At 43.2% G+C, this 18139-nt stretch overlaps 1 protein-coding gene across 1 annotated transcript in view; it reads left to right on the forward strand.

Annotated features, from left to right (window-relative positions):
• jak2a (Janus kinase 2a) overlaps window positions 1-18003 on the forward strand; it is a 35148-nt gene extending 17145 nt beyond the window's left edge. Inside the window, exons 3-24 of the mRNA XM_053649602.1 lie at window positions 2367-2490; window positions 6093-6210; window positions 6636-6781; window positions 6979-7270; window positions 8349-8468; window positions 8680-8837; window positions 9048-9159; window positions 9250-9436; window positions 9657-9775; window positions 11127-11261; window positions 11356-11443; window positions 11538-11665; window positions 11867-12005; window positions 12135-12286; window positions 12390-12540; window positions 13365-13498; window positions 13789-13978; window positions 14186-14310; window positions 15022-15194; window positions 15286-15403; window positions 15913-16026; window positions 16609-18003. Coding sequence (XP_053505577.1) covers window positions 2367-2490; window positions 6093-6210; window positions 6636-6781; window positions 6979-7270; window positions 8349-8468; window positions 8680-8837; window positions 9048-9159; window positions 9250-9436; window positions 9657-9775; window positions 11127-11261; window positions 11356-11443; window positions 11538-11665; window positions 11867-12005; window positions 12135-12286; window positions 12390-12540; window positions 13365-13498; window positions 13789-13978; window positions 14186-14310; window positions 15022-15194; window positions 15286-15403; window positions 15913-16026; window positions 16609-16716 — 3131 coding nt within the window. The 3' untranslated portion in view covers window positions 16717-18003. The remainder of the gene's footprint in view (window positions 1-2366; window positions 2491-6092; window positions 6211-6635; window positions 6782-6978; window positions 7271-8348; window positions 8469-8679; window positions 8838-9047; window positions 9160-9249; window positions 9437-9656; window positions 9776-11126; window positions 11262-11355; window positions 11444-11537; window positions 11666-11866; window positions 12006-12134; window positions 12287-12389; window positions 12541-13364; window positions 13499-13788; window positions 13979-14185; window positions 14311-15021; window positions 15195-15285; window positions 15404-15912; window positions 16027-16608) is intronic.
• The last annotated feature ends 136 nt before the right edge of the window (window positions 18004-18139 follow it).

The raw sequence follows: 18139 nt of genomic DNA on the forward strand, positions 1-18139 counted from the left end.
TGTACCGCTTATCCTTCTCTCAGGGTCACGGGGTACCTGGAGCCTATCCCAGGGAGCATGGGGCACAAGGCAGGGTACACCCTGGACAGGGTGCCAGTCCATCGCAGGGCACAATCACATACACACACACACACCCATTAATTCACTACGGACACTTTAGACATGCCAATCAGCCTACCATGCATGTCTTTGGACTGGGGAGGAAACTGGAGTACCTGGAGGAAACCCCCGCAGCACGGGGAGAACATGCAAACTCCGCACACACAGGGCCATGGTGGGACTTGAACCCCCGACCCTGGAAGTGTGAGGCTAACCACTAAGCCACCGTGCGCCCCTACAAGTGTAGTAGTAGTAATAATAATAATAATAATAATAATAATAACAACAACAACAACAACAATTGCAATATTAATTAGTATTTATAGTCTACCATATAGCGGGAGATTTTATATTAATACACAAATTATGTAATCATAATCAAACGCCTTATAAGTTGTTGTCTGTTAGTTTGAGCGCGGTAAAATCCAGTCAGGAGAGTGTTGCGATTTCTCTTCGGGTTCTGCGACGGAACTTGTTGGGAAACCAAATGTTACATCGGCAATCTGGGAACATTTAAGATTCGAGCCTACGAGGGAGGTGAACCAATAAATTTGGATGAACCATATGTCGGCGTTGTGGGGGAAAATAAGCGTTAAATCTTCATTAAATACAAATCTCAGGAGCTATCACCAGGGGTGTCCCCCAGCTACAGTTTTATTTGATTTAATATTTAGATTTTTAACATATTATTTAGGTTACCTTGCTACTGGTGTTTCTTTCAAAGTTTATAGGCTTGTGGTGTACTACACATGTAAAAGAAATAAAATATTCCTCAGAGAAACACTTCTCCTCTCAATCACAATACCATATCCCACACAGCGCCCCCAGGCTGTTTCTCACTGCAACAACACCACACAACAAGGCTGTATCTAATTGTTTCAGTGACGAAACTGCTCAAATAAAACCTCATTAAATCTTTTATAGTTAGGTTTTATTTCATTTAAGCCTTAATTATATATAATGATGATAAGGATGATGATAAGGATGATGATAATTATTATTATTATTATTATTATTATTATATTACTATATAGTGATATAACCCCCTCCCTCCAACCAATGTTCACTGCAGTGATTAGGTCAGTAAAAAGCTACCACCATCCTACACACACGCGCACACACACACAGAGTCCTAAAAAAATACACACACAGAGACAGACCACATACACACACACACACACACAGACTTCTCTCAAATTACATACAGTGCTCAGAAAACACACACTCAAATTTCACACATACAGAGTCTTCACAAACCACACGCAGTCGCAGAGTCCTCAAAAACATACACACACATACAGTACTCACAAAACACACACACACACACGCATATACAGAGTCCTCAAAAAACATGCATATACAGTCCACACAAAACACACACACATATATACACACACACACACACACACACACACACACACACACAGATTTCTTATTAATCTCACGCACACACACATAGTGTGTTATTAGGACAAACACATACAGGCAAAGCAGATAAACAGACCGTGAGGTCAGAGTGTGTGTGTGTGTGTGTGTGTGTGTGTGTGTCTATATGTGTCTGTGTGTGTGTGTGTCTGTGTGTGTGTGTCTGTGTGTATGTATTTGTGTGTGTGTGTGTGTGTGTCTGTGTATGTGTGTCTGTGTGTGTGTGTGTGTCTGTGTCTATGTATATGCCTGTGTGTGTGTGTCTGGTTTGTATGTGTCTGTGTGTGTGTGTTAGAGAGAGAGAGAGAGAGAGACAAAGTGTATGAATAGGTTGAGACATCAAAAACATGTACCCTCATTTCCTGTCCCAACTGTTACCACTTCCTGTTTACATGTCCACACCAAGCGCACTCTCTCTGCACATAACGCTGCTTATTTTTTCCCGTCTCCAAGCTCCAAATATAAAACAAGCTTTATGTTTAAAATTGGAAAGTGTTTTAAATAAATGACAGATTTTTCTCTCTCTTTCTCAGTCTTACATATTTTTTTTATATAAATGAAAATATTATTTAAAATATAGAAAATTCAAAATAGATGCATTATCAATTTGTTTATTAATAATAAACAAATTAATTATTGTTTATAACAAGAATCTGTACAGAAGAATAAAGAAATTGGTTGCTAGGAGACGGACAGCTGACTCACATGTGTAAACATGTGTTTATGACTTGTTTTGAGTTCCAATTCATGTTGATTTATTTATTTCATTTATGTATGGGTCTGAACTCTGAATGCTGATTGGCTGATGCTGGGGTGTGTTTGTTCTGTTGCTCCGCCCACAGGTGTTGGCCCTGTTTACCTGAGTCTCTTCGGCCTGATGAGAGAGAGTGATCGCGTGTGGTATCCACCCAATCATGTCTTCAAAGTGGACGAGTCCACCAATGAGAAGCTCCTGTTCAGAATCAGGTACACTCACACCCACACAGAAACGGGCATCAGACCTTATTACACTACCTGTCTGTCTGCCTACCTGTCTGTCTGTGCATCTGTATGTCTGTCTATTCATTTATGCATATGTCTGTTTGTCTGTCTGTTTATTCATTTATGCATATGTCTGTTTGTCTGTCTGTTTATTCATTTATGCTTCTGCCTGTCTGTCTGTCTATTCATCTGTCTGTTGTCTGTTTGGCTGTTCATTTATGCATCTGTCTGTCTGTCTATTCATTTGTCTGTCTGTTTGTCTATTTATCTGTCTGTCTATTCATCTGTCTGTCTGTCTATTCATTTGTCTGTCTGTCTGTCTATTCATTTATGCATCTGCCTGTCTGTCTTTCTATTCATCTGTCTTTCTCTTTACCTGTTTGTCTGTCTTTCTATTCATCTGTCTGCCTGCCTGCCTGTTCATTTATGCTACTGCCTGCCTGTATGCCTGTCTTATCTATTCATCTGTCTGTCTGTCTGTCTGTCTGTGCCTCTGTCTATCTGTGTGTCTTCCTTTTACTTCTATATTTATCTGTCTGTCAAACTTTCTGTCTTCCTGCCAGGCTGTTCCCTCTCTCTCTCTCTCTCTCATACCACACTTCTCCTTTATAGAACCCACCACAGACTGCTGACAGGATTCACATCACATCACGTCTCACACTCACACATACACACACACACACACAGTATTGAAACTGCAAGAACAGACAGAAGGTTAAACATTTCTGCAGGTTCAAAAAGCAAAGTGACTTTTTTACTCACCACTGCTCTGTGTGTGTGTGTGTGTGTGAGAGAGAGAGAGAGAGAGAGAGAGAGAGAGAGAAACCCACTACCAAATATGATACTTTCACATTTGGGGGGGAAAAAGCCATGTGGGTCTGTTACATGTTCATAACGTCACCACTCACACTCACTCACACGCACTCACACACACTCACACACTCACTCACACAAACTCACTCACTAACACTCACTCACTCACACTCACACTCACTCACTCGCACACACTCACACACCCTCACTCACTCACACACACTCACACAAACTCACACACTCACTCACACACTCACTCACTCACTCACTAACTAACACTCACTCACACACTCACTCACACACTCACTAACACTCACTCACTCACACACACTCACACACCCTCACTCACTCACACACACTCACACAAACTCACACACTCACTCACACACTCACTCACTCACTCACTCACTAACACTCACTCACACACACTCACACACACACCCTCACTCACTAACACTCACTCACACTCACTCACTCACACACACTCACACAAACTCACACAAATTCACTCACTCACTCACTCACTCACTAACACTCACTCACTCTCACTCACACACACACACTCACTCGCACACACTCACTCACTCACACACACACACACACTCACTCACATACACTCACTCACTCACTCACACACACACACACTCACATACACTCACTCACTCACACACACACACACACTCGCACACACTCACTCACTCACTCACACACACACACTCACTCACATACACTCACTCACTCTCACACACACTCACTCTCACACACATAGCATATATATAGCGTATAGAGAGTATGTATAAAGAGAGAGAGAGAAACCCACTATCAAATATGATACTTTCACATTTGGGGGGGAAAAAACCCTATGGGTCTGTCACATGTTCATAACGTCACCACTCACACACTCACTCTCACACACACTCACTCTCACACACATAGCGTATAGAGAGTGTGTATAGAGTGTGTGTAGTATAGAGTGTGTGTAGTAGTGTGTGTATAGAGAGCGTGTATAGAGAGTGTGTATTGATAGTAGAGATGTCACAAGAACCGATACTTCGGTACCAACATTCTTAAAACGTGACAGTACTTGTTTTTCTGGAGTACCGTTTGAACCGATTCTAATGGTGGTACGAGGTTGCAATTCTTCCGGACCTGATGGGGGCAGCAAATACGTGCAAGTGTTTTAGTCGGTCCACAAGCGGTGAAGAAGAAGAACAACTACAAGCACACGGGAAAAACTACAGTTTAGCTCCACTGCGACTCGTTGAGAGGAAAGGTGGTGTGGAATATGGAAATACTTCGCATTCGAGGCGGATGACAATGAACATATAATTGATGCTGTGAAGCCGGTGTGCAACCAATGCTATCGTTCATTTCAAACAATGCGAGGAAGCACCTGAAAGACGGTCCCTATATTATATTTGTTTGAGGCAGCTGGCATTGTGGCCGTGAAACCAGCTAACGTTATGCTCCATGTAATGTTAGCGATAGCCAGTTATTTGTTAACGACGCTAACGCATTGCAGTGTTATAAACTACTTCCTAATGGGCCAGCATGCATCGCCATTCAGCCCGTGTCCTGTCAGCTAAATGTAGAATAATGTCACTAATAATTATTCACATGTTCATGCTTTTAATAAATCGTTTTGGCCTGCCACCATATCAGTGAATTTAAACTAATGCTTGCATTCAGAGTATAAGGTGTGTGTGTGTGTGTGTGTGTGTGTGTGTGCGTTTAGGAGTGCTGCACCTGCACTGTAGCCTCCACTCATTGTCAGACAGTGTTTGATAACTAAAATCTCACTCTCTCTCTCTCTCTTTTTGCCAGTATCAGCCAGAGGAGGATGTCCTCCAGGAGAGTTTTTCATTAATTTTTTTTTATTTTTAAACCACACCGTGGTATTGCCTTTGGTATCGAGTATCATGTACTTTTGGTGGTATCGGTACCGACTACTAGATTTTTGGTATCGTGACATCCCTAATAGAGAGTGTGTGTATAGAGAGTGTGTGCGTATATATATATATATATATATATATATATATATATATATATATATACACGGTAAATGGTTTGCACTTATATAGCTCTTTTATCCAAAGCACTTTACACTGTGTCTCATTCACCCATTCACACACACATTCACGCACCAATGGTAGCAGAGCTGCCATGCAGGCTCCTAACTTGCCATCAGGAGCAACTTGGGGTTCAGTGTCTTGCCCAAGGACACTTCGGTATGTGGAGTCATGTGGGCTGGGCATCGAACCGCCAACCCTACGATTAGTGGACAACCCGCTCTACCACCTGAGACACAGCTGCCCTGGTTCATATATATATATGAGAGTATATTGAACCTGTTATAAGATTAAAACAAGCCACATATAAGATAATTTCGAGTCTCGTTCCGTTGCCAGATAATGAACTAATTTTAACTAATTTATGTTTAGAAAGAAGCAGAATTATCTGCCAGTGCAGTAGAATGAGATACTTTAAAGCTTTATTAAACCTGTTTCTACATTTTTACTTGTTTAAAGAGATTTTCACTTGTTAGGATTTTACTTTGTTTTTTATGCTGTAAAGAGGTTACATGTCACACGTTACGTACTGTATGCCTGGCCACGCCCCCGGCAACTTTTATTGTTTTAACAAACCCTACAGTTATGTCTTTAATCAGATCAGAGGGGAAAAATATTCCCCTAGGTGAGTTGAAGCGTAACTCCACCCTAAAGCTCGCAGTACAGACACTTCATCATATCTTCCTAATAATCTCTTCTGTCCAGGTTTTATTTCCCCGGCTGGTACGGGAGAGGATCAAGCCACGCCCATCGCTATGGCGTCACCAAGAGCTCCGAGGCTCCTGTGTTTGATGACGTCACCACGGCATACCTGTTCGCCCAGGTAAACATCGCCTCTCAGTCTCAGTGACCTGAGGTTAAACATGTCGCTGGGTCTTAATAAGAAGGTCGTATTAGTGGATTGTGTGTGTGTTTGTGTCATCCTGTGTGGTTGAAGGGTGTGTGCCAGAGCTAGGGAAGTGGAAATACTGGAGGGGTGGAGGGCAAGTGTGTGTGTGTGTGTGTGTGTGTGTTTGTGTGATGCAGTAAGTTGCTGAGTGTTTAAGACTTTCCACTTTCTTCCCCTTCCTAATTTCACGGTTCTACATAATGAGGAAGTGGTGCGTGTGTGTGTGCGTGTGTTGCTTTCCAGTAATTCTCTCTCTCATGCCCTCCCTCTCTCTTTTTCATGCCCTCCCTCTCTCTCTCTCTCTCTCTCATTCCCTCCCTCTCTCTCTCTCTCTCTCTCTCTCTCTCTCTCTCTCTCAGTGGAGGAGTGATTTCGTGGATGGTTCAGTGAGTATCCCAGTTAGCCATGATGCTCAGGAGGAATGTCTCGGCCTGGCCGTGCTGGACATGATGAGGATCGCTAAAGAGAAAGGCTGCTCGCCCATCAAAATTTACCATGACTACAGGTGAAGGCTCTGCCCACTTGACCTTCTGAAGGTCATAGGTCCACAGAGTTCAGTGCTTTTCCTTCAGTTTGAAAAACACACACAGGAAAAGCACATTTTCAGTACATTCTCTCTTTCACACATGCATTGTTATAATCTAGAATTCTCTCTCTCTCACACACCCACACACACACACACACACACACACACACACACAGCTATAAGAGTTTCCTGCCCAAGGCCATCCGCGCTCACATCCAGCGGTACCACATCGTGACGAGGAAGCGGATCCGTTATCGGTTCCGGCGGTTCGTGGAGCGTCTGCGCCTTTGCAGAGCACCCGTCACAGAGCTCATGCTGAAGTACGTGGCCAGTTTAGAGGTTCTGCAGCCCGGGTTCTACACCGAACGCTTCCTCGTCTCACAGCCCGTCGTCGGCATGATAACCATCGTCGTCACCGGCAACCACGGCATCCAGTGGACCAAGGGGAAAGATGCTGGAGACGGACAGGTAAAGAAGATCTTAATGTAGTCCTGTACAGTGAGTTCCGTAAGCTCCAATTGGCTGAGAGCGATGGGCATGACAGCACTTATATAAGTCGAGTAGTCGAACTGTAGTACAGGAATTTTACGTACTCAAGTTTTATTCCAGGAAGATTAACCCAAGAACTCCAGGAACCTTAGTCCAGGAACTTTAGCCCTGATATAACTGTACAGGAACTTTAATCATGGAAGTTTAATCCATGAACTCTATTTCCAAAACTTTAGTCCAGAAACCTCAAACTTATTCTAGAATTTTATTCCTGGAATAATGCTGGACGTTAGTCTAAGATCTTCAGCACTGTAACATTAGACAGACTGGTAGAGGAGCAGGCAGAAAGATAGACAGACAGACAGAGAGACAGACAGACAGGTAGAAGAGCAGGCAGAAAGACAGACAGGTAGACAAACAGGCAGAAAGACAGAGAGACAGGTAGAGAAGCAGGCAGAAAAACAGAGAGACAGGTAGAGAAGCAGGCAGAAAGACAGAGAGACAGGTAGAGAAGCAGGCAGAAAGACAGAGAGACAGGTAGAGAAGCAGGCAGAAAGACAGAGAGACAGGTAGAGAAGCAGGCAGAAAGACAGAGAGACAGGTAGAGAAGCAGGCAGAAAAACAGAGACAGGTAGAGAAGCAGGCAGAAAGACAGACAGGTAGACAAACAGGCAGAAATACAGACAGACAGGTAGAGAAGCAGGAAGAAAGACAGAGAGACAGGTAGAGAAGCAGGCAGAAAGACAGAGAGACAGGTAGAGAAGCAGGCAGAAAGACTGACAGGTAGACAAGCAGGCAGAAAGACCGACAGGTAGACAAGCAGGCAGAAAGACAGACACACATGTAGAGAAGCAGGAAGAAAGACAGAGGGACAAGTAGACAGATGGGTAGTTAAATAGATAGATACAAATAGAGATATATTTGTAATTTATATGTCTGTCATACTCTTCCCACTTACTCTTTGTGGGTCTCTCTGTCTGTCTGCTGTTCTGTCTGTCATGCTGTCTGTCTCTCTCTCTCTCTCTCTCTCTCTCTCTCTCTCTCCCTCTCTCTCTAGAATCTGCAGGTGTACTGTGATTTCCCTGATGTTATTGATATTAGCATTAAGCAGGCGAGCAAAGACGGTTCTGTCGAGAGTCGCATCGTCACCATCAACAGACAGGACAGCCAGACACTGGTATCACACACACACACACAAACAGTTTTTACCTTCTTAGCATGTGTCCTTGGTTAGACCACTTAGTAAGATGCATTTTTGAATTTGAAATCATTAATGTGAATCGTTACTGCAAAAGTTTCTTTTCCTTTTCTAATCTCTCTCTCTCTGTCTCTCTCTCTCTCACACACACTCTCTCTCCTTCTCTCTCTCTCTTACTCGTTCGTTTCAGGAGTTGGAGTTCTCGTCTCTGTCCGAGGCATTGTCCTTCGTCTCACTGATCGACGGCTACTACAGACTCACAATGGATGCTCATCATTACCTGTGCAAGGAGGTGGCGCCCCCTAGACTGCTGGAGGCCATTCAGTGTAACTGCCACGGACCCGTCTCGTGAGTTTCACCCTCCTGTAGTGCTCACTACTTAGTGGGGTTGTGTCCTGTTCCTCAGGACCTCTCCTGTCATTATATTGAATATCAGTACAGATGTGATGCTTACTTTAAAAACTGCTGTACAGTGATGATCAGTAAGGGTCAGAGATGATGTCCACACACACAAACACACAGAGATAACCACAGCTGACTGTATGTCCATGGCTTTAGGATGGAGTTTGCCATTAGCCGTCTCCGTCACTGTGACAATGCTAAAGGCATGTACATCCTGCGCTGCAGCCCTAAAGACTACGACAAATACTTCCTGTCCTTCGTGGTTGGGGTGAGTGTGTCCTATAAACTACTTCCTGTCCTTTGTAGTGTGATCATAGAGTAAACCTGGGCGCGTGTGTGTGTTTGTGTGTGTGTGCAGTATGACGGTGTGTTTGAGTATAAGCACTGTCAGATCGTACGCACTGCAGCAGGTGAGTTTGTGCTGAGTGGAGCGAAGTGTGTGTTCAGCAGTCTGAGTGAGCTTCTGCACCGCTACCAGAAGGAGGCGCTGCGCTCTGAGGGTCACATCTTCCAGTTCACCAAGTGCTGCCCTCCTAGGAACAAAGGTCAGAGGTCACATAGAGGTCACACTCTGCTTTCTGTAGAACTTAAAATGTGCTGCTGGCTGATTGAGAGAATACAGAGCAATGACTTTTACATAAAAGACCATTTCTGTCTCTCTGTCTGTCTGTCTCTGTCTCACTGTCTCTCTCTCTCTCTCTGTTTGTCTGTCTCTCTGTCTGTCTGTCTCTCTCTCTCTCTGTCTCACTGTCTCTCTCTCTGTAGATAAGTCGAACTTGTTAATCTGCAGGAATGATCAGGACTCAGATGTTCTGTTCTCTCCATCACTCCTCAAACACAGTCAGATGGTCTTCCACAAAATCCACAGAGAGGACCTGCAAATGGTATGAACTTCGTCCCAGAAACATTAGTTGAGGAACTGTGGTCTAGGAACTTCAGCCCATGAACTTTAGCCTAGTAACTTTCACCCAGGAACTGTAGCTCTGAAACATTAGTCCAGGAACTTTAGCCATGGAATAGGGATGTCACGATACCAAAAATCTAGTAGTCGGTACCGATACCACCAGAAGTACATGATACTCGATACCAAAGTCGATACCACGGTGTGGTATAAAAATAAAATAAAAAAATTTAATGGAAAACTCTCCTGGAGGACATCCTCCTCTGGCTGATACTGGCCAAAAGAGAGAGAGATTTTAGTTATCAAACACTGTCTGACAATGAGTGGAGGCTACAGTGGAGGTGCAGCACTCCTAAACGCGCACACACACACACACACACAACCTCTTATACTCTGAATGCAAGCATTAGTTTAAATTCACTGATATGGTGGCAGGCCAAAACGATTTATTAAAAGCATGAACATGTGAATAATTATTAGTGACATTATTCTACATTTAGCTGACAGGACACGGGCTGAATGGCGATGCATGCTGGCCCATTAGGAAGTAGTTTATAACACTGCAATGCGTTAGCGTCGTTAACAAATAACTGGCTATCGCTAACATTACATGGAGCATAACGTTAGCTGGTTTCACGGCCACAATGCCAGCTGCCTCAAACAAATATAATATAGCCGTCTTTCAGGTGCTTCCTCGCATTGTTTGAAATGAACGATAGCATCGGTTGCACACCGGCTTCACAGCATCAATTATATGTTCATTGTCATCCACCTCGAATGCGAAGTATTTCCATATTCCACACCACCTTTCCTCTCAACGAGTCGCAGTGGAGCTAAACTGTAGTTTTTCCCGTGTGCTTGTAGTTGTTCTTCTTCTTCACTGCTTGTGGACCGACTAAAACACTTGCACGTATTTGCTGCCCCCATCAGGTCCGGAAGAATTGCAACCTCGGTACCTCCTTTAGAATCGGTTCAAACGGTACTCCAGAAAAACAAGTACTGTCACGTTTTAAGAATGTTGGTACCAACTTGGTACTGAAGTATCGGTTCTCGTGACGTCCCTACCATGGAACATTAGTAAAGGAAGTTTAGCACAAGAACTTTAGCTCAGGAAAGCTAGTCCTGTAAGTTTAGACCAGGAACTTTAGTGTTGGTACTTTAGACCAGGAACTTTAGTGTTGGAACTTTAGACCAGGAACTTTAGTGTTGGAACTTTAGACCAGGAACTTTAGTAAAGGAATATTAATGTTAGAACTTTAACTCTCAAACGTCCTTGAGTTTTCCTCTGAAAACTTTTAAAGTTATTCTGTGTGTGTGTGTGTGTGTGTTCTCAGATGGAAAGTTTGGGACAGGGAACGTTCACGCAGGTGTTCCGCGGAGTCAGGAGGGAGCTGGGGGATTACGGGGAGGTGCACGAGATGGAGGTGGTGATGAAGGTGTTGGACAAGAGCTACCGCAACTACACTGAGGTATCATGGGGAAAAAAACATCACAAGATCTGATTAACAGATTAGTGTTTGTGTAATATGTAGTAAACTCTCTCTCGCTCTCTCTCTCTCTCAGTCCTTCTTTGAAGCAGCCAGTATGATGAGTCAGATTTCCCATAAGCACTTGCTGCTTAATTACGGGATCTGTGTGTGCACAGAGGAGCGTAAGTTTTAAAATTGCTGGTTAAAGTTCACACTCACCTACATTTGAACATCTGAATTTGATGTGTGTGTGTGTGTGTGTGTGTTGCGTCTCAGACATCATGGTGCAGGAGTTTGTACGCTTTGGCTCGTTGGACACGTACCTGAGGAGGAACCGCAATTCCATCAACATCACCTGGAAGCTGGAGGTGGCCAAGCAGCTAGCCTGGGTCATGCATTACCTGGTGGGTCAGAGAGAGAGAAAGAGTGAGAGAGACACACAGAGAGAGACAGAGAGAGCTGTCATTTCAGTTGAACATCACATCTGTAATATAAATGTGTTCAGCACACACACTCATCTGAACTGACAATTCTGTTTTTATAGTGTGCATAAAATACAGGGGTGTGGTTTAATCATGATGTGTGTGTGTGTGTTGTTTGTGCAGGAGGATAAGAGCCTGATCCATGGGAATGTGTGTGCTAAAAACATTCTGCTCGCTAGAGAGGAAGACAGAAAGACACACACTCCACCTTTCATAAAACTGAGTGACCCAGGAATTAGCATCTCAGTCCAGCCCAGAGAGAGTGAGACACACACACACACACACAAATACATGCATATCAAAGCAAAGAAAAGTGATTTTTCTCCCAATCTTCATCTGTTGTCTTCCTGTGTGTGTGTCTGTGTGTGTTTGTGTGCACGCATGTGTGTAGTTCTGATCGAGCACATCCCCTGGGTTCCCCCGGAGTGTGTGGAGGATCACAGGAATCTGAGCTTAGCCACGGACAAGTGGAGCTTCGGCACCACGCTGTGGGAGATATACACCGGAGGAGAGAAACCACTCAGCTCCTACGACTCCTCCAAGGTAAAACACAAACAGACAGACACACACACACACACTTTCCTAATGGAGTCTAATAAGTCATCAGACAGCTAACGCTCCATGTGTGTGTTTGTGTGTGTTACAGAAGCTGTTGTTCTATGAGGACAGACACCAGCTCTCTGCACCCAAATGGACAGAACTGGCCACTCTGATTAACAGCTGTATGGACTATGAACCGTTCCAGCGTCCATCGTTTAGATCCGTCATCCGAGACCTGAATAGCCTCTTCACCCCAGGTACACAACTCTACACAAATCTACACCACTCTGCACAACATTCACAACTCTGCACAACTCTTCACCTCTCTACATGACTCTGCACAGCTCTACACCCCTCTACACAATACACAACTCTACATGACTCTGCACAGCTCTACACCCCTCTACACAATACACAACTCTACACGACTCTACACAACTCTACACCCCTCTACACAATACACAACTCTACACGACTCTACACAACTCTATACCCCTCTACACAATACACAACTCTACACGACTCTGCACAGCTCTACACCCCTCTACACAATACACAACTCTACACGACTCTGCACAACTCTACACCACTCTACATGACTCTGCACAACTCTACACAATACACAACTCTACACGACTCTACACAACTCTACACCACTCTACATGACTCTGCACAACTCTACACCACTCTACACAATACACAACTCTACACAATACACAACTCTACACGACTCTGCACAACTCTACACCACTCTACACATTACACAACTCTACACGACTCTGCACAACTCTACACCCCTCTACACAATACTCAACTCTACACGACTCTGCACAACTCTACACCACTCTACACAATACACCACTCTGCACGACTCTACACCCCTCTACACAATACACAACTCTACACCCCTCTACACAATACACAACTCTGCACAACTCTACACCACTCTACACAACTCTGTATATCATATACACTGTATATTTCAGCTCCTCCCATTTATCTGTGCATTTCACTTGCGTGATTTTTTTCATTGTAACACGGAGAATCATTTTTCTTTCTCTTGTCTTTTTCACTCTCTCAGATTACGAGTTGTTGGTAGAGAACGATGTTCTGCCCGTCAGGAACCGCGGGTTCGGGTTATCCGGAACATTCGACAGCCAGGAGCCGACTCAGTTCGAGGCACGACACCTGATCTTCCTGCAGCAGCTGGGAAAGGTAAAAACATCTTCATCACCAAACTTTTCTTGGTGTGGAGACGACGTCTGAGGGAAAAAAAACACACACCTTCAGGAGGTTAAAAGCTCACACTCTGTGTAGTTTCGTACTGTAGTGCGATTAACGCTGTTAAAATGTTTCACGATGTGCAACGCGTATAAAGCTGAAGCTGATTGGCCGATTTAGACCCAGAAAATCCACAAATGAAGTATACTGAAGATGAAATGCTTGTTACATGTTCCGTGTGTGTGTGTGTGTGTGTGTGTGTGTGTGTGTGTGTGTGTGTATAGGGGAACTTTGGCAGTGTGGAGAAGTGTCGTTATGACCCGTTGCAGGATAACACTGGCGAGGTCGTAGCGGTGAAGAAGCTGCAGCACAGCACCGCCGAACACCTGCGCGACTTTGAGAGGGAGATCGAGATCCTCAAATCGTTACAGCACGAGAACATCGTCAAGTACAAAGGAGTGTGTTACACTGCAGGTGAGACTCACGTGCACGCGTGCACACACACACACGTTCACGATTTCCTCAGATAGTTCTTCTTATTATTATTCAGATATAATATTTAGACCTGATGTCTTGGTGGAAAAAGTTGTTATCAAGCGTCTGTTGGATTTTTTTATTTATATATTTATTTTATTATATATTTATAAATCCTTCATTCCTTTTTTTCTTTTCTTTTTTTAGGGCGTAAAAACCTGCGTTTGGTGATGGAGTACCTTCCGTTCGGCAGTCTGAGGGAATATCTTGCTAAAAACAAAGAGCGCTTCGATCACAAGAAACTGCTGCACTACGCTTCACAGATCTGCAAAGTATACACACACACACACACACACACACACACACACAGGTTTACAGATAAACAGTTTATCACAATCTTTTTCCACTTACCTTTAGCTAAAAGCTCAGTGTTGTTATTAATTTATCTGCATGAGATCTCTTCCCTTTCCAGAAACGGCAGATGAAGCTGTTTAACAAGTGAAAACTGCACAACAATACATTTCACATTTAAACCTTAAATAGATCTGCAGTTTGTATGTTTTAGTTTATAACAGATTTTGTTTTTTTGCTTGTACGTATAATGTAATTTGTAGATATTCAGTCAGTGGTTCTCCTTGTGTTACACATTACTGTATAAAATGTTCACTAGCACACACTTTCATTTAATTTACCGTACCGTTCCGATTTCAAGCCTCACATTAAGTATAAAGTTAGTTTAATATTTGTTGTATTCAGACAGTATTGTTGACTCTTACCCGAAACACACCGCAGTAGTTAGTAGATCTGTGTAGTCTGCAAACTCGCTGAAGCGTCCGCTAGGATACAGTACAGTACATTGATAACTGCACTTCGTGCGTTTGGTCACTAGAGGGCAGAGACATGTTGAAAAGCTTGGAGGTTAACTTCAATTCTTACACTTAGTGTGTAGCATTACACAACATCCTGACACACTGTGTCACAGTTCACCACAGCTGTTTCTCCTCATTCTCACGTTGTGTGTGTGTGTGTGTGTGTGTTTACAGGGAATGGACTATCTGGGTTCTAAGCGTTACATCCACAGAGACTTGGCCACGCGGAACATTCTGGTGGAAAGTGAAATGCGTGTGAAGATCGGAGACTTCGGCCTGACCAAGGTTCTTCCACAGGATAAAGACTATTACACGGTTAAGGAACCTGGAGAGAGTCCCATATTCTGGTGAGGAAATAATAATAATAATAATAATAATAATAATAATATAAGCATAAACCATGTATATATGTGTATGGTGTGTGTGTGTGTGATGAAGGTATGCTCCTGAGTCTCTGGTGGAGAGTAAGTTCTCAGTGGCATCAGATGTTTGGAGTTTTGGAGTCGTTTTGTATGAACTGTTCACCTACAGTGACAAGAACTGCAGCCCTCCTGCTGTGAGTCTCTCTCTCTCTCTCTCTCTATCTCCCTGTCTGTATGTCTCGCTCTCTCTCTCTCTCTCTACCTCTCTGTCTGTATGTCTCGCTCTCTCTCTCTCTCTCTCTCTCTATCTCTCTGTCTGTATGTCTCTCTCTCTCTCTCTATCTCTTTGTCTGTATGTCTCGCTCTCTCTCTCTATCTCTGTCTGTATGTCTCTCTCTCTCTCTCTCTCTCTGTCTGTATGTCTCGCTCTCTCTCTCTCTGTCTGTATGTCTTTCTCTGTTTGTCTGTATGTCTCGCTCTCTCTCTCTCTGTCTGTATGTCTGTCTCTCTCTGTCTGTCTGTATGTCTCTCTCTCTCTCTCTCCCCCTGTCTGTCTCTGTCTCATCTTATATATCTCTCTGTCTGTCCATCTGTCTCTCCTTATCTGTCTCACTCTCTCTCTATCTCTCTCTCTCCCTCCCTGTCTGTCTCTGTCTCACCTTTTCTCACTCTCTCTCTCTCTCTCTCTCTCTCTCTCTCTCAGGTGTTTATGGAGATTATGGGTGTTGATAAACAGGGACAGATGATCGTTTATCACCTGATTAGTCTGCTTAAAGGCAGCTACAGACTTCCTGCTCCTCAGGGCTGCCCTGCTGAGGTAACACACACACACAAATACACACAAGTATAATGTTAAAATTACAGCGCTGCTGTTGAGTTCTGGATTGTGATTGGTCAGAAGGTGTGGATTAATTCTCTATAACAGTGGCTCTGACACATCACAAGTTTATTTATATTAATGAGCTCGTTCTGATACTGTACGTTATCGTTTCTATAGCAACGGCTCGTTCACAGGGACGTATACAGCAAACACTCCATAAATAAATAAAAAAACGTGTATTCATTGATGTGGTTGAAGTTTTCTGTAAGGAGAAATGTGTTTATGTAACGTGTATGGAAGGAGTCAGTGTTAGCGCTGTGTAACAGTCCGACGTAAAGCTGTAACTGTAATTTTTCACAACAGAGTTTACGCTTCTTTGGCGTTTCTCGGTAACATGACAAGCTGCGTTTCGAGAGAGAGAGAGAGAGAGAGAGAGAGACCTATTAATTAATAAATAAAAAATTGTAATGGTTGGTAAATTGCCATGGTGTAAGATGAATAAAGTAATCAGCAGTACCTCCGCTTCATCTCACCACCCTGTCCATCACTCAATATTTTTCTTCTCTTCCTCTTCCTCAGGTTCATTGTGTGATGAAGGAATGCTGGGCGGCTGATCCAAGTCAGAGGCCGTCGTTCAGGTCTCTCGGTCGCACCGTCGACTACATCAGAGAGAGTAAAGAGGGATGAAAACATCGCATCATCCACCGGGGGACGCCACTGATCTAATCTCTCTGAGAGAGAGAGAAAGGTGGGGGGGTTGACTGAGGGAGGAATGCTGAGTACACTTGAGTGTTATTAGGACGCAGGTTTTATCCAAGTCACTCCATTTGCTCCTGTTTCATCTCACATCAATTTGCATTGTGTCTGTTACGTTCAGCAGTTGCTACGACGACACACAGTTGAGGATTCAGTGCGTAAAAACATTTCAATGATGTTTAAGTGTGTATACTTTATACTCAATGTGTGTGTGTGTGTGTGTGTTAAAGAGGTTTCATTCATCACAATCTGTCAGTGTTCATCAGCTAGAGCTTTAATGGCAGCTGTGAAGAATTTTTGTGATACTTTTTAAAAAAAAATTTTAAACGTCCAAGTCGCAGCTTCTCACTACACCATTTTATTATTACAGTCTATAACGAGAAAGCGGTGTGTGTTTGTTGGTCCGGAAAGTGTGCATAAGATTTTATTTCATTTTAGGAAAGACTCACGACTCACTGACTTGACTCTGGCGCTAGTGTTGGGAACCATTCAGTGAGTCAGTTGATTTGACTCGGTTCACAATAAGAATCGACTCTTTCGGCTCCCGTTTGCAAATGTTTCGACAAGCGTTCGTTCTCCATATAGCAGAAAACCTTCTCTGTGCTAACGAACAACTGAAGGAGTCGACTCACTCATGAACGACACGTCACTGACTAGTACTTGACTCTGACTCGAGACTCGAGATTCCTGAACAAAGTACGGTATGGGGAAAAAACGCAGCATGTTTGTAATCACGTTCATAACGTCATGATGTAATTCTCCAATTTCCTGACTTTTTCAAAATGTTTTTAAACTTAGTTTCAAGCCTCATTAGTGTATTCTTCACCTCAGTAGTTCATCATCAGATGCAGATCGGGTTGTGTTTAAACGCCGTGACGTTGTTTTCTACACCGAGTCAGAAATCACTGCCAGAAAAACTAAACTGCATTTTCCTTCTTTTTCATAAAGCGGAATGTGTGTACTTTTTTTACACAGCTGTGTGAATATAAATGCTATGCGTTGTGTTGTATTGATAATTTTTATACCTACAGGAATCAGTTCCTTTCTGTTTTATATTTTGTTCAACATGTTCATGTTGTTTTGAATCGGTCCCCTTCAGTCCTGTCACAGTAAAGTAATAGGATAAATCTGTATAGTGATTTTGTTTTGTAAAATCTTTGTGTGTGTGTGTGTGTGTGTTTTCAGGAACAAATGAACATTAAAAAAAATGAAAAGAGAGCAGACATGTCTCTTTCTTTAAAAACACAAATTTTCGTGTGTGTTCGCGTGTGTGTTTAAAATGACTAGCTTTGTATTGCCATCATGACTTTGTGATATTATGCATTGCTCAGTTCGAATATTTTCATCGTCGAGC

Source organism: Ictalurus furcatus, chromosome 18 (assembly GCF_023375685.1).
Source record: "Ictalurus furcatus strain D&B chromosome 18, Billie_1.0, whole genome shotgun sequence".
NCBI classification, from domain to species: Eukaryota; Metazoa; Chordata; class Actinopteri; order Siluriformes; family Ictaluridae; genus Ictalurus; species Ictalurus furcatus.